At 45.7% G+C, this 16,515-nt stretch overlaps 1 protein-coding gene across 1 annotated transcript; it reads left to right on the forward strand.

The window, feature by feature from the left end:
• Positions 1-970: 970 nt before the first annotated feature.
• T265_11861 (hypothetical protein) lies at positions 971-15,772 on the forward strand (the record flags this gene model as incomplete). The annotated part of the gene is made up of 6 exons (XM_009178660.1): positions 971-1,153; positions 1,191-1,343; positions 1,386-1,445; positions 5,602-6,534; positions 10,815-11,201; positions 14,742-15,772. The coding sequence occupies 6 exons, from the start codon at positions 1,010-1,012 to the stop codon at positions 15,234-15,236; spliced, it is 2,172 nt and encodes a 723-aa protein (XP_009176924.1).
• Positions 15,773-16,515: the final 743 nt, after the last annotated feature.

The following is a 16,515-nucleotide window of genomic DNA, read 5'->3' on the forward strand; positions in this document are numbered from 1 at the left end:
CTACGCTGGTCTTATGTTGCTAAGCCATGTTTGGTGAGCTCCGCCAACGCACCTGCTTTCTGGACGTGTCGTACCGATGGTGACCTTGAGGATGCGTCACTCTCTGCACATGTACTTTTTCCATCTTTGGGTGCGTACTGACAGTTGGTGAGTTCATGAACATGCACCTCTAAAATGTGTTTGTTTTGAGGGATGGCGAGTTAGCTCAATTGGGTGGAGCGCGAATTTGCTGACCAGAAGGGACGTTGTTCGAACCCGACTCCTACCTCTCGACTCCCCTGTCTTAGGCTTGGGCAACCTGGCTATTATCCAGTCCTCGTGCTTCCTTCGGGTAGCATGGCAGCTAGGCACCGGAAGGGTGTTACAGCTGAGCATTTTTTTGTATTCAGGGGATCCTCGTGAGCAGTTCTTCTCCTACTGTATACAGCAACCGTTGGAATCAGAACACAATGGCTGCGAGTACCATCTTTGGATAAGTACATGTGTAAAGAGTAAGTAGGGTTTTGAAGAACAATATGTGAAATAATATTGTCCCTCCTCTCAGACAGGGGTCGCTGCCAGGCCGGGATAGGTGTTACTTTGTCTTTGGTTTCCGCTAAGGGCAACCGATGGAAAGAATCACGTGGCTTACAAGTAAACTACTTTCTTTCCACTGTTCTAGTCATTTTTCAGCTTCGTTTTGGTATTGTCAGAACTAATGCTTGCTCTCCCACTTAGAGTAGCTGTTCTTTTCAAAGAGAAGACATGTGACATCCTAGTCGCTTGACCATGAAATTAGATCAAGTGACTATTTTGTATCGATTTTGTGAGTTTGTCAATGACAGGTTTTCAAAAGTGATTGAGGGCCGCTGGTGCTAGGGGCTATCGGTTATCCACCGTCTGGTTTCGGCAGTTACACGTTTGTTATGTTTCGTCACTGTGCTGGTGAGCCCCACAACTATTTGTGTTCACTTGAAACCCCTCAAGAAGTCTGATAACTTGTGATCTACCTGTCTGTATTTTGACTACAATGCCTGATGAATCAGCGTTCTCTATCAGCCCCATTACCCTGACCACGACATCTGCCGTACATCCCACATCTCAAGGAATTACGTTGCCGAAAATAGGTACACTTATACCTAATAGAATATTTGTCGGTGGAATTAGCTCGAACGTGAGTGATGCGACAGTACATTCAACACGTTTCACAGACCACAGAGGACGAACTTCGAAATTTTTTCGCAGTTTTCGGAACTATCAAGGATGTCAAAGTCATTTATGATAAATCTGGTTTATCCAAAGGCAGTTATGCATTTGTTACCTTCGAAGATCAGGAAACCGCGGAAGCCATAATAAAAAACGAAGTCAGTCCGCTTTCAGCTTTTGAAAGGGTTTGCCCGAAATAGGCTGAGACTTTGGTATTTAAAGATCGAAAGCTCAATATCGGCTATGCCGTAAGGAAACAAGTAAGTAGTCGCAGTTTGACTAACCGCAAGGGGATTATTATAGCACACGTTTTCAAAAACAGGTAAGTCCAAAGTTATTGATCCAGGGGAAGACGAACTGAAACCAAGATGGGGGAAGCACTCTCCTGTTGGCACACAACGCGTGCCCGTTGGCCAACGGACTGTCTGTCATTCAGCTGTGTCCACATGAGCACCAAATCATAGCGATGAACCAGGTGCGTTCCCGTTTTACTTTGCAGAGGGTACCGATTGAGTTATCAGTTTCCCCTTGATCCTGTGTGTGATTAGAGAAACTATTCTCAGTTTACTCTTTATTAGTTTCCTCAGGAGTGGGGAGTTTCGAAAAAACACCAACTGAACAAACTAAATGTCACTGCCTTCTAAGCAGTGGATAGATTTTTTCAGCCATCGAGCGCTGTACATCGTAATAAAACCCACTTTTCAGCTAAGCATAGGTTTTTTTATTTCCTTTTGGATGCCTTCTAAGCAGTGGATAGATTTTTTCAGCTATTGAGCGCTGTACACCGTAATAAAACCCACTTGTCAGCTAAGCATAGGTTTTTATATTTCCTTTTGGATCAAACTGAATCAGCAACCTTATGAGTAGTGCATTACCAATATACATGTACCGCGATATCTCGAATATCGTAGCGACTGAAACGTGAGAAAGCCTGGTGCAATACATCCAGATGCCTAGAAACATCACAAACGGCAGATTCAGTAGGGTTCCAGTTGAATCTCTCGAAAAACCAAAGTAGTTTGCAAACGAGTGTATTACGCTGATTTCGTGCAATTTAGTTTCAAGTAGAACATAAGGTTGACGGAAACTTGGGGACTGCGCCCATCTGATGGACCCCAAGAAGGGCGAAACCGCTCGTGGGCTGTTGACGAATTTTCAGCAACCTTATGACTAGTGCACTACAAATATACATACATCAGATTACTCTGAAGTCCGTGCTCGTCCGCGCACGCACAGTCGGCCTGTTTGTATCTAGTTCACATGCGACAACGATGTTCCAGGGTCAGAAAATCAGTTCTTACCTGAAACTTATCAGCACTTTGTGCACTTGGATCCGAAATTACGCAATGACGTTTGAAATTTTGAGTGCTTAGATCCCTAGTCATAAGAGACCGGTTGCTGCATGATTCGAACCCTGTGCTTAGAGGTAGAAAAAGCTGGCTGCTGCTCCGATTTTCAAAAGGACACGTTGCATGGATGATCCGGTTGCTGCGGTCATGCCCATTCCTGGATTAAACACGGACTGTTGTGAGCATAACTGTCAACAGTAGGAGCAAACAAGATGAAGCGTTATCTTATTTCGTTAATTCCGGCATTTCAGCTGAGACGTGGTATACAAGGAGATTGCTGCAGTGAAGACACAAAGCTCTTTTATGAACATATTTCTCACCCTATGTCATGGAAGAGCTATGCGAAAAGTCATGACCGTAAGGAGTCATCAGCTAAAAGGAATGAAATTCTACATTTGTAACACCATTTGGGTGCCTACCTGTCATGCCACCCAAAGGAAGCACGAGGGCTGAAATACTGGCAGGTCACCCAAGCCTACACAGGGGAAGCCGATAGGCAGAGGTTGGGTTCGAACCATGGACCCACCGGTCAGTAATTTCGTTCTATAACCAATGAGCCGTATCGCCCCCTCCTAAATCGCTATTGTATGCCCGGTTTTTCATACGAAAACTAATCAACAGCTTCCACCGCCGTTGTGTTGCTGTCCTTGACTCTGATGATGGTATGCGGGTGTGTAATTTGTTGTCAGTTTATCCGAATCACACATTGGAGTGCACTGTAGGTTGCCGAATGTACAATGTACTGGTAAAATCTAAAGTCTGTCTGTTGAAATCAAGTGAGTGTTACGTACGATTAACTGGGTTCTACACTCATACAAACATAGAATATACACCCACTTTTACCTGACCTCCTTACTGAATTTGGTGACGGTGACCGGTCCCGGTGACAATTTATTGATCTGGAACACCAATAGGTAGATTCAATAGTCGGTAACGATGCCCTGGCTGCATTTCATGTGCGCTACCCTAACGGAATTCGCCAGTAACAGTTCGAGGTATGAGCAACAGTCAACGAAACGTGTATTGTAGTGGTCGACTGAATCATAGGTTAGACATTCCCTTGTGTGCATCAAGGACCGTTAATTGAAATTGCTCGTGGACTAGCGTGCGAAAGTAGAAATAAACACTCGATGGGGCGGGGGTCTAACCCCCTACAAAGACATTTAACTCCACTCCACGCACATACTTAGGAATGATATCCGGCATTCTAGGTAGGAGAGAAAATGGAATTTCAGCGAAACTGTCGTCTAGGGTGGTTAGCAGTATGACCTATACCCTCCCGTCCAGTGCATTTTCGTTTCTAGGGATGGACACATCAGGTAACTATGGCGTTTCTATCTGAATACAGGTCTCCAGGGCGTAATCGTTAGTAAACAACCTTTCGGGTGAAAAATTCGGTCACCTGAACAGCCTAATTTTGTCAATAGTTAGGGCAAGTTATCGATTGACCGTCTGAAGCAGATGACCATTTAGGTGAAGTACCTGGTGGATAACACAGAACAGTCAGCCCTATGAAGGACAGTGTGGATCCACTGTCAATTTTCAAGGCTAGGTCTTTTCAGATGCAATTGTTCAGGATGTATTTAATTTATTTATCTCGAAAGAAACACGTGCTCTTTGGAAGTTCGGAATTCGGGGCTTTCCACCGAGAATAGCTATCGGTTGTGCAACGGGTACTTCCATAGCTGCGTTGATTGGGACGTGTGTTGTGTATGCCGAACTATCGTTTGTCGAAGAGAGTGCTGTTTTCCATACCCAATTCAGAGTGGTGTAAACAGAGAGGTGGCCAACCCTTGACGTGGCAGAGGAGTATGAAGGAGATCACGAAACGCCTGGGTGCTCTCAGTGCTACTCGCCTTCCAGGATGGGGACCGCGTGATCCTCACTGTGCCTGGTTGGAGACACTACAAGATATGGCTGGAGGTTTAAGTACCTCGGAATGATTGTGGTAAGCTAGCACTAAGTCACTACCCCATCCACATTTACTCTTTTCTTTACAATAAGACTTTCAAATAAATCATGGTTGTACGGCAGTGAAGCGTCAGTGTTGAACACTGATGTTATGCTGTCGATGATGATGATGATGATGGCTATCGGTCTCCTACTGGTCAAATCATAGAAACTCTTGAACGCATCAGACGAAAAAACTACCTGCCAACCTAATGACACTATTGAAATTAAGGCTCACCGTGGAATGTTGAATGGATTCTTCCAAGAGGAAAAATTTCACCGTATCTGAGACAACATGAACTACTGAAAGATATAAAAAAAACTAAGAGGTTGGAACATTCGGGTTACTTGCGCGGCCCGCAGTACAGTTCTGAACGTCAGTCAGGCCGCCCATTTTAGAAGCCCCATGTTCAGAATATGCACTGCATATGAATACCCAACATGTACACATTCTACGGAAGCCCCCGAAACAAGTGCGTTCAACCTCTCTATGAACTGTACCGTCCCTAGTTCAGATCGTGACACTTGGGGTGCATTGATTCGAGACATGAATACAGCTGTCTTGTAGGTAAACTAAAGATGGCCAGCGCATGGCAAAATTCAGTAAATAATAACGGAAGACTTAGCTGAATCTCTCGTTAGTGATCTTTTCCAACTTGTGTTTCACTTGGAACACTATTCAAGTTATCGCGTTAGAGTGTCTTTAGAGGGACACTGCCAAAAAGATTGATGAAGACTCTTCGACAGCCAACAGCCATTTCAGCCTTTCTTGGGCCTCATCGAGTTCCGAAGACGGTCTTTGTGTAACACATTCGGTTGAGGAATGTCATAAACGAGAGGTTTTTGATTGGATTAAGTTACTGAATTTAGTCTGCTAATTGTGCACAATTTCGGTTCAAGTAGAGAGGAATCTACCGTTTCATACGGCTGTGAGGTAATGACTATAGAAACGAGCATGTGAACTAAAACACTTCGTGTCCAGTATGCCGAACTACCCTCACAGCCCCTGATATTTGTTATAGTGGCGCGTTTCGAACAGTATTGGTTAGACACCGTCAAAAACCAACTGGTAATGATCCTTCTTTCGTGTTTCAACCTTTTTTCGTTGCTCATTTAGCCTGCCCTCATTTACCCAACGACTGTGATGATACCATCAAACATATCGCCTCACGAGTTCTGTACAACTGCCTTGGGAGGCACACCGATTTTGACCACCTCAAATACCGCACTAAATACACACGACCGACCGAACGGGGCTAGCTCAGGATCCCTTCAAATAAACGGTCTTCTACTAACCCCTGCTTTGTCGGCCTCCGCTCCTACTTCAAGTCAGTGCGGAACTTCTTACGTCCCTACAGCACCTACTGGGGTAATCCAACCCGCTAACTCCCGCTGGAAGTGCGACACAACATCAACAGTTGATCAGTTAGGCAAAACAGAGTTCAGATGTGCCGGTCATGGTGTAACAAGCTGTCCAAACTACTTGACGAATGAACTTCGACCCTACTCACAGAGTCAAGTTTCGGCATGTACAGCGAACGACACAATTATGACTTTGGCAAAAACGTCGGTTCCCAAAACCAAGTCTTACAGTGCCTGTACCACCAGTCTTGTACCGGGTCGTACGGCAAATCCAAACACCGGTGAAGTCCGAATGCAATCCATATTGGACAATTCCACCATCATTGACCAGCTAGCTGGACGTTATCTGCTCCCTCGTAACAACATACAGCCTCATATAACATTTGATAGCCCGCCCACGATCACCACAATGTCACCCGGTTCGGCATCGTCTACTGTCACACCAAAACAATTGTCTGGCTTCAATTGTTGCGCAGCATCCCCGAGCTTACGCAGCCGGGCACCATGTATGTTGAACCCAGGTCAGCAAAAGATTCGTTTGACGGAAACCAGTGGACAAGTTTCCTTCCTCAATTCCATCAGGGTACCCGTGCGTACATCTGTCCTTCCAGAAGGTTGCAAATACAAACCAGAAGTTCCCGTTACATGTGTTCACCACACAGGGACAGAAACGCAGCTCTGTCATACAGTGAGTCCAGCAGTTTGATCATATCTCTTTTGTGGTTGTACTCACCGCAAGGTTAAAACAGCTGACGTGCGATTGAAACCTTGTCAAACTGAGGATCGTTGATTGAAAGTCCTTTAGTCCGCGTCTTCGAAGCTGCTAATAGGTGATTTTCCAGTGACTGAATGTCCTGGTTGCCGGTTCCCGTGATTAAGTCATAACTGTATCAGGGCTCCAGATCATACTGGGCGAACAGTATAGAAAATAGGTAGATTGAACAAGGTTTTGTGAGACTACACTATACACGCGCAGACTGCATTGACTTTCGGTCGGTTCCTCAACAGTAGCAGTCTTGTATGATACCTTGTTCCACACACCTTCGAATTCTGGGCGATTTGAAAAACCCAGAATGGTTGCAAATTGGCTTTCATCCCAACTTATATATCCATCAATCATTTATGGTTTTTATCATATACGGAAGTATCTAAGTGGAGCAGGCGAAGTCACTCTTTTCTGACAGACTGTTTCGTTGTGGGAACAATGTAAGTGTTGGCAAGAGTCTCAAAAGTTTAACCAATTAGCCACTTCGATTAACTGTCTATGCCGAGATGGAAAGCTGTGCTATAGAGCTGTCTAGATAGGTGTAAAGATCACTGAATCACCTGCTATTCCTGGCATTGCCCCTACTGCTGTGAATCATTCCTCTAGGTGTGGATGAGGCCATGAACGTCGAACCTTCGTCTCTGTTCTGTATGGCGTGGTTGTCAACCGATTATTCGGTCCGGTGAACATGTTTCTGTTTACGCCCTCTCAAGAGTTATCATATCCAGACCGAAACTCAGAAAACTGGGCTGGGGTGTTCTTAGTTAGAGGTCTAATCCCCGTCTAAGGAAGTCCAATACGGTACGTTTCTTTGAAGCTTTACTCCCGTTCTTTTCTTTTGTGGTATTCCACCAGCGAAAGGAATACTCAAAAGTAACGGGAGACGAATGCAGTTTTGAATCCGGGCAAACCGATTACACATCATGCAATCAGTACCGACCGTTTGGCTGAATTTACGGTGTCCGCTCGCCACATTGTACTTCGTATATCGAATTGCAGACATTGCACAGTTATTTATTTGGAAGGTACTCAGTGTTTTCTTCAAATGTCTCTGGAACAAATTCACAAAGCCCACTGTTGAGGTTCCCGGTACGGAATTTTGAGTGACGCGTAGGTTCGACAATCCCGAACATCAAAAGGAAGAATTGGGTTCGTAATTCTACGCTACTATTTACACAAGGGTAAGCAAATGTGTACAACAAACCTCAATTGTTCACATTCATAGCGTCAACAAGTTCACAGGTCTGTCACTGACCGGCACAATGCAGTGTCAACGTCCGCACACCAAACAACGGCGAGCGGAATGACTGTTCAGTAGCGTGGGTTGCGGTCGTTCCTTCGGACGACGGTCTCGTGATTCTCATCGGACGTGCGATAACGCGGAGCCCATGAGAAAACATGTCAAGGCAGGCTCAGCAAACGGGAAATGACCGCACATGGGTAAGTAGGTCAGCAGCGCACATTCACACACAGACACATGTCAATACATAAGTGTCGGAAAGGACGGCTCTGCGAATAAGCAAAACAACTGTGGAGCAAAAGTACATAGGCGGATTAAGCAAATGAATGGGGGAATTATCATAACGTCAAGTTAGATTCCACACCCACAGTGAGCAGGACTTTAGCATTTCGTGATAATACAATATGGTGCGTGTTATATCCACCCAAGAGACAAAAAACACGTGACGTTGACTATGGGACCGCTGTATATGGTTGCTGATCATCATCATCATCAATGACAGCAACATCAGTGTTGGCACTGATGCTTCACTGCCGTATATGGTTGCTGAGACTCCCGATGAAGAGGTTTCCTTGGAACAGTTGCAAATGCCTTGTTTTGTTGTGCAGTGCGCAGAAAAGAACCGTCTTCATTGTTCAATACCGCACACAATACAGAGCTCATTCTGTGCTTGCAACTGTTTTCTCCAAGAATTCGATTGTGTTTAAAACTTACCCAAAGCTTATCGAGAAACTATTCGCGGGAAAACTCGTTTGTAGGGATAATGAATAATTGTTTGGCTGTGACAACCCTCCGGTGCCTAGCAGACATGCCACCCGAATGGAACACCAGGTCTAAGATGCTGTCAGGTTGCCAAAGCCTAGACAAGAGCAGTCGAGATGTACAGGTTGGGTTTGAACAGCAGACCTTCCCGCGAGTAAATTTCACAGAAAATCACAGAGCTATCTCGAGTTCCTTATCCTCGTCGAACAAAGTTGTAGCAGCTGGAACCACTGTACTTCAGCGTACGCCTTGTAGCTGAAAAACTCGAATGAACTGAAGCCTAAATTCACAGACTGATTAACAGCTTTTAACGGGAACTCATAATAACAGACCATATTTTGCTGAGTTCTCGCGCTTTTCTGATGACTCTCTCGAAAAGATTGGCAAATGTCTGCTTGTAGAGGGCGGCAAGTGCTTGACAGGCTGAAACAGATAGGTTAATGGTAGTGAATCTTCTCTGACCTTTTGGGAAAAAGTTTTAATATCTTTGTCAGGTGATTCATAGCTTTTAATACTTTCAGGTAATGCTACTGGTTTGTTGCCTAAATATTTGATGATCTGGAGGGACCGCAGTAAGTCGTATTAGGGTGACAGATCTCGCTTCCTGTTCCAGTATCATTAAGACAGTCTTGTATTTCGATTTGAGAAGTCTGGCAGCAGCTAGCATGAACGGGAAGACCCGCTTGAGGACTGACTCGAACCGCCGACCTGCCGCTCGCTATACCGGTAAAACAAGACCTTCGCTGCGGAGTCACTTACTAGAAAATAACAACTAGACCCGTTACATTCTATTGGACAGGGAAGCAAAACTCTCATATGCATCTTGTTGACAAAAACTGAACATCCAGCTTCTCTTAAGCGCGTCCTCCTGAACATTCCTGGATATTCATTGAATGTTGCTGGAGTTCAAGGAAATGCTACACAGCAAGTCCACAAATCCCGCAATAGATCTCCCTTTACAAGCGAATTTACAAGAAAACCTACTACTCGCAAGCCTCTCCCATCAGTAGTATCACCGTTGCACTGATACCACACCCACTGAGCTATCTCGGACCGTCCATCTCCGCCATGTTTCATTCACGTGAACTTAACAGATGATATGAAGTTCGACCTTTGGTCTACAACAACCACGTAGTCTCTCCAGAGCTAATCTAATTCTGATGTGCAGCTAATCTGTCGATCGACCAACGGCTTTTGCCATCCAGATATCGGAGACAATTATCTGGGCTGCTCGAAACCAGGTGTGTTTACTTTGGTTGTTGTGGTGATGACGATCGATCGTATGTGCGACAATGCACACATGCGCACTGACCAATCGAGCGCGCGCACACAATTGCCAACACGCTACGCCTAATTTGCAACCGGAATGCATGTGGTTTGCTTCATTTCGATTACTGCTTCGAAGGAATGCCTCGAAGCTCATTAGTCTCAGCACGCCAGGACTGTAGTGATCGATTTCACTGAGCATTCGATATCATAGTGTAAATCCGTGTTGATCGGATCTGAAAAACGTGTCTTACAAAAGGCAGAGAGGTGGTCAACGTTTGACCACTTACAACCCAGACTGAAATTGCTGCTCAGGTGTCACCGGTAGGTCGTTGTGTGATCTCAATCCGACAAATGATTGGGAGAAAAGGCTTTGTGATACACAGGGCCGTAGGGTTAACCACAACCCTGAACCAATTCTTCCACCTGTAGTCCTAATTTTCCCACTGAGTAAGGAAGAATCGAAATGTAACTTTATTTGTTAGGTATGCAGTGGTTTTCGCATAAGAAAAGCACCGGATACACCGTGTCCACACCTACGAACCAAAATTCCGAATCTCAGTGACTAACTTGAAAGGTGGTGATCTCAGAACGCAGCGACCTTCGTCAGGTGAGTTAATTCCCACCTAATCTTGACCCAACTTTATATCAGTATTACTTCCATCATCTGGGGGGACGAGATGACCCATGTGGTTAAAATCCGACCTCCGCCTCTCGACTTCCCCTGTCTAGGCTTGGGCAACCTGGCATTATCCCAGCCCTCGTGCTTCCTTCTGGTGGCATGGCAACTGGGCACCGGAAGGGTGCTACAGCTGAACAATCTTTTTCCATCATCTTGTTTTCTGTCTACAGTGGATTGTATAGCTGCGAAATAATTCCTTTCAGAAACCTCCTTCTATCATTCGGTTCTTAAACAACTTTTCAAATTCTACAGGTTGATTCAAACAAAGATCCTTCACGCAGTGCCTCAGTCTGTGTGCTCACCAATACCCAATGCAACCCCAAGGTGTTCTTCACCCCTGTCGATCAACAGACCACGCGAACTCCACATAGGGAGTTCCGGCCGACACCTGTTTATCAGTGTGCCGAGTGTAATCGGGACAAGGGAATCAGTGATGATGTCCTCAGAGATCAGTCATTGTCCAGCGCGTGTTGTTCACAAGCAGCGATCAACCATACACCAAATTCCTCCTCAGGACGAATTGTAACGGATAGTTCGGTAGCGTTTGAACGACCGGGAACTGATGGGTCGGTTGACCGTCCAATCCAACAGACTTTTTGTGCACCCAATAATTCATACTACCCAATCGGGTCGCGACGTGTAAGTCGAACTTTGCTGGAGCTGCATTTCTTAGTGGGTCTATTTAAGAATGGATGCTTAGCAAATATATCCTTAGCTCTGTGTGTTTTCATTCAATATCTTACCCACCATAATCAAGTCAGTGGACGACCTTGCCCGTCACGTGCCATATCACGTTACCTCGTGTTCGTGAATTCTACTTTGTCAAGCTCACGCACATATGTGTACACCTGGTCCTGGTCCGTTGTATGTTTTCTCTGCCAGCTGTCCAGTCTGTTTTAAAAAAGCACAAGCAAATAGAAAATTGGCGACCGGGATGATGCTACATCTGATCATAGTTTCTAAAGTAAGTGTTCATCACTGTGACGTCCGGTGTGACGCGAAGCACGCAACATTTTCTGTTAGTCAGATGTAAGAATTTGATATGCCTCAAGGACACCGAGATATCCTCTCTCGCGCTGAACATCAACCCGTTATGTTTGAAAAAAAAACAGTTTTAGAACCTTCGGACGGTCCAAAGAGTGACGATGAAGCCACTTTTGTTTCCTCTTTGTTTGGCCAGTTTTCGTAGATTGGTCGACAAACTCCTGCGCTTCCGGTATGTTCTTCGCCTAGTGGAAATCATCATTGTGTGAACTCCTGAGTCGCTAAATAACTAAATTAAAAACGGGACTTTGGTGATATCCCGTTCCACTCACAGTGTGTGGGCTTAAGTCTACACCATATTAGCTCTCCACACCAAAGAAGGGAATCGCCGGAGTCAAGTTTAGCTCTTACTGGATCCCATCAACCGTGCATATCCTTAGCCTTGTCAGACATGTTAGAAGGAGAATCCTGATTTTTGAGGCTTAGACGTTTATTACGGCGGGTTGAACAGGCGAGATGCAAGATTTACACAGTAGCGAACGTCGACGCTGCCACTGCCGAGTCCTATATTCCGAATGTCTCCCATGTGTCTCGGGATCCTACATCTCTGGAACATCGAATCCGTTCCTTAAGTTACGGTACGAGACCATAGTACGACTCCCGAGCCAGTTTCTGTTTGAGTGTTTTCGGTCGGGTTTGTTTTCGACGCGATAGATCAATTTGCCTCCTCCTCATCATCATCATCATTGACGGCGGCACCAGATAAGAACATCAATGATTCACTTCCGTACAATCGCGTCAATTTATTTCAATAAAGCCTTATAATCAAGAAAAGAAAGAAATGGCGGAGGAAGAGAGACTTGGGGCTAGCCTATTACATGCGTCCGGAGTGTCCGCACTCCCTGGAAGTGACGACGTGAACGCGACCGACATTGGCTAGCCGGCATATCGTTCGGTGTCTCCAGTCAGGCACAGGGACGGTCACATGTATCCCATCGTGGAAGGCGAACAGTACCGACGACACCCAAACGCTTCCCCGTGTCCTTCGTTCACTTCTGCCATGTCAGGTCTGTCCGCCTGTATGTTTCCGCCAATCCGAATAAGACACGAAACACAGCGCTCGTCTTGGCAGGCGCCAACTCGGTCTGCGTGCCATATAGCCCAGCCGAATAAGTAACCAGTGCTGGATGTATTCTTTGAGGGAATTATCCTCCACCTCACCAAAAACCCGTCTTTTGATCACCTCATTGCGAGTTCACCGGTTCTAATCAATTTGAGCCACAGTTTTGAGGCACTGAAGGTCGAAGATTTGAGGATAGACACCACACGTCAGTAGAAAGCCAGCCCAGCCTGCATGGTAGACTAGTCTGTTATTATCAGGAAGGTCAGCTTCCTGAAAGCAACCACTGAATGCCCGGAATCTACGGAGACTCTCAGCTCCGCTGGGTGTTGACCAGACAGACAACGCCTCCTCAATATGCAGCGCGTCACAGCCTTGCATCAAACCCAGACAGCGCGAGTCAGCGTTGATCAAGGACAGACAACGCCTCCGCAATATGCAGAACGTCGCAGCCAGACCGTGTGCGTCAACGTTCGACCAAGGTCAGACAGTGTCCTTCCAATAAAAAGCTTGAGGCCGCTGTATTTTCGCACTCGCGCTCTCGCAGCCACTTTGTTGGAATATAGCTGTGTTCCCTTCCGTGAGCCTTTTTCTCTCCGACACTAGGCACCGCAGCGGGTCAGCAGCAGATACCACAGGCCGGCGAGTCAGCAGATATAACAGATTGGCGACGCCCGAACCCACAGAATCATGACAATAACTGCTGAAGCGTTGAAAGAAATTCTGCTGCAACAACAAAACCAGTTTGAAGCGGCACAATTACGTTTGGTGGAAACATTGACACAGCAACTTAAAATCCAACCACCAAATTCCGCTCCAGATACAAATTCAGTCTACTCGATTGCCAACAGCATCACGGAGTTCCATTATGACCCTGATGCCGGCCTAACCTTCGATTCGTGGTTCAGACGTTACGAAGATGTTTTCCAAGTCGAACTGAAGCACAAAAATGATGCCTGGAGAGTACGCTTATTGATCAGAAAGCTTGGCACAACGGAACACACACGGCATTCCAACTTTATCCTGCCTAAGAACACGCGAGATCTCAGTTTTGACAAAACCGTGCAGCAAATTTCAATGATTTTCGATGAGCGTTCGCCCTTGTTTAATATTCGCTTCCAATGTATGAAACTGGCGAAAACGGAGTCTGAGGACTATATCACTTATGGTTTTGTGAATGTCGCACACTCTCCATTACAACTGAATGAGTTATGGGAGTATACAAAACGTCACACCGCCTTAGTCTGTTCATAACAGACCGATTTGCCTACAACAAGCCGTTTGGCATTTTGGCATTCACTTGCCGGTGATATCTTGTCAGCGGATTGTTATATGAGTAAACAATCGGGCATTAATCGTTCATGTCTAAAGCTGCAAAGAGACATGTCTGAGGGAACCAAGTGCAATTTAGACACAATCGCAATAGGGCCTTACAACCAGTGAACCCATGCATGTTTCTATGCTCTCAGATCACCTGCCTCCTCGCACATGGCGTCCATTTATACCATAATGAGATTAGATGTTTTGGTGCAAGTGCCTTCCTGGTTCAACTTACTTGCTTAAGGTGATTGAATCACCGACATACCGAGACTCCACAGTCGGTTATTCATGCTGTCATGGTGAAAACGTCAAGGACAGTCAGTTGAAACTAGCTTGCCGCACCACACGAATAGGACGTCTTCTGTTTCAGACGTAGTACACTACTCATAAGGTTGCTAAAAAACTCTTCGACAGCCCACGACCGGTTTCGTCCTTCTTGAGGCTCACCAGATAGGCACAGGCCCTGAATTTTCATCAACCACTTCGACAGCCCACGACCGATTTCGTCCTTGAGGCTCACCAGATAGGCACAGTCCCTGAATTTCCATCAACCATGTGTTGTACTTGAACCCAAATACCATAAACGAGAGATTCAGCTGGGTTCCAGATGAGTCTCCCGTCAAAATCAAATTGTATGGAGATCAGTGTATTTCGCGTATTCTGTTTTCTCTTGCGTCCTGTTATTTCTGCATCACATCTATCAAAGACGGACCAGCCTGGTGTCACTGAGTTCGATCTTTCTTCACATTAAATAGATTGCTCTATCCAACACACTATCCGAGGGTAGCCAACCGTCCTTACGCAATCACCTATCGGTGGGAACTAACACTTCCGGAATCAGTCAGGACATGGTCGATCCAACGAGAACGTCATTTATTTCTCCTTCCGAACAAAAGTTGGGTGACTCATTCGATGTGACACGAAACACCGGGACTGTTGAAGATTCCACCCAATGTATGCTGAATAACATCATTGTCAGTGGCGAGTCCACATCCCCAAAGCCCATGAACGATGGGTTGTGTAATCTGATGCTACCCTTCCTGTTCGAAACATCCGCCAGTCCTCACCAGTTCAGTCCACAAAGAACGGCGGACTGCCGGCCTTTGCGAACAGACGACCTTTCGGAATCGGGGTCATTCTATCCAATTCAGAATAATGACAACCTATCTGGCAAACCTTTGCTCGATACTTCCAACGTACTCAGTACAACCTCAGCTTGTGGTGACATTTCGAAACCGCGTACTGTCTAGTACTACCGTTTCGTACATGTGCACGTTCTTTTCCCAGAGAAAAAAAACAGCTCTATCCCTGTTCTCGTGTTCTGCCCGTACGGCTATGTGAACAACCAAACGAGCGCACGCTGCTCGCGTTTGTTTGATAAAGCGCACCTTGTTCGCTACCATATTCAGTTTTCCAACGTACGAAGCCAATCGGTTTTTGTCCGCTTAGAATGGACAAGTTTGGGACAGAAATTATTCCCTTATAAAAGACACCACTCAACAATACTATCTTTATCGTTTTTACACCCCCCATCGCCACCTACTGGGCAGTAACCCACGTATGTGTTCATTTGACAATGAATTTTGTTCTGCTCTATTTACGTATGGCTTTACGAAGAAGATGTGTCGACTATTTTATTTCACCAATTCTCAAGAACAAAAAACTGTTATCGGTTTTGCACATCATTTCTATCAGTTTTGCTTGTTGAATTGCCTTTTTTCATGTATTGCAAACCGAATGAGACAAAAACTACTTATATGGGAAGATACTGCAAACGAATTCCGTATTTTGTCACTGTAGTGTTGTGTTTGTTTGTGTCGGGTGGGTGGGTGGTTGGACGTCGAACTTACTCGGAGCTCGATTTCCTCGTACGGGAGCAGTCTGTCTGGGATCCAATGGCAGAAAGCACCGTTTATCTGTCACTGGCGATTTCCAACCACATCGGTCAGATACGCCTGACTGATCAATAGTTTCATGCAGCTTCTAGACGGGAGGTAGCCTCCATCACACACAACCAACATCAGCTTTTCGACTGACGAATCCTCAAATAAACCTTGGAAAGGTTCTCTTTCTAACCACATTACTTTCTCATAGTAATCTACAATGTTTGGCCTCTGTGGTGGGTCGGCCTCAGAAATATCCCGTACCACTGTTGTACACGGACTGCTGTCTCGGGCCGGCGGTCGCAGTTAGGGACCCAGTGCCAATTCCTCAAGTTACGTCAAGAACCGACCACCCGACATGTTACAGGACGGAGCGAATTCAGCTGCCTCTCGAGATGCCCACACCATCCTGCATGTATACAGAGCATTGCCATCGCTGCAGCTCATTAAAAACATCGAAAGTTTAGGCCTCAGTTGTCGAAAACTGCGAGTATGCACGTGTCTTGGCAGTGTCTTGTAGGCAGTAAGTATCAGCACCAGATTTGCTAGGTTCGAACTGCTGAACATCGCTAGCACTGAAGCAATAATTCCGCTTCTAAGCTATTTAGCGAAGATTGACTTCATAAGTAGAACAAGATTCAAATTC

This window comes from Opisthorchis viverrini (assembly GCF_000715545.1).
Source record: "Opisthorchis viverrini unplaced genomic scaffold opera_v5_620, whole genome shotgun sequence".
NCBI classification, from domain to species: Eukaryota; Metazoa; Platyhelminthes; class Trematoda; order Opisthorchiida; family Opisthorchiidae; genus Opisthorchis; species Opisthorchis viverrini.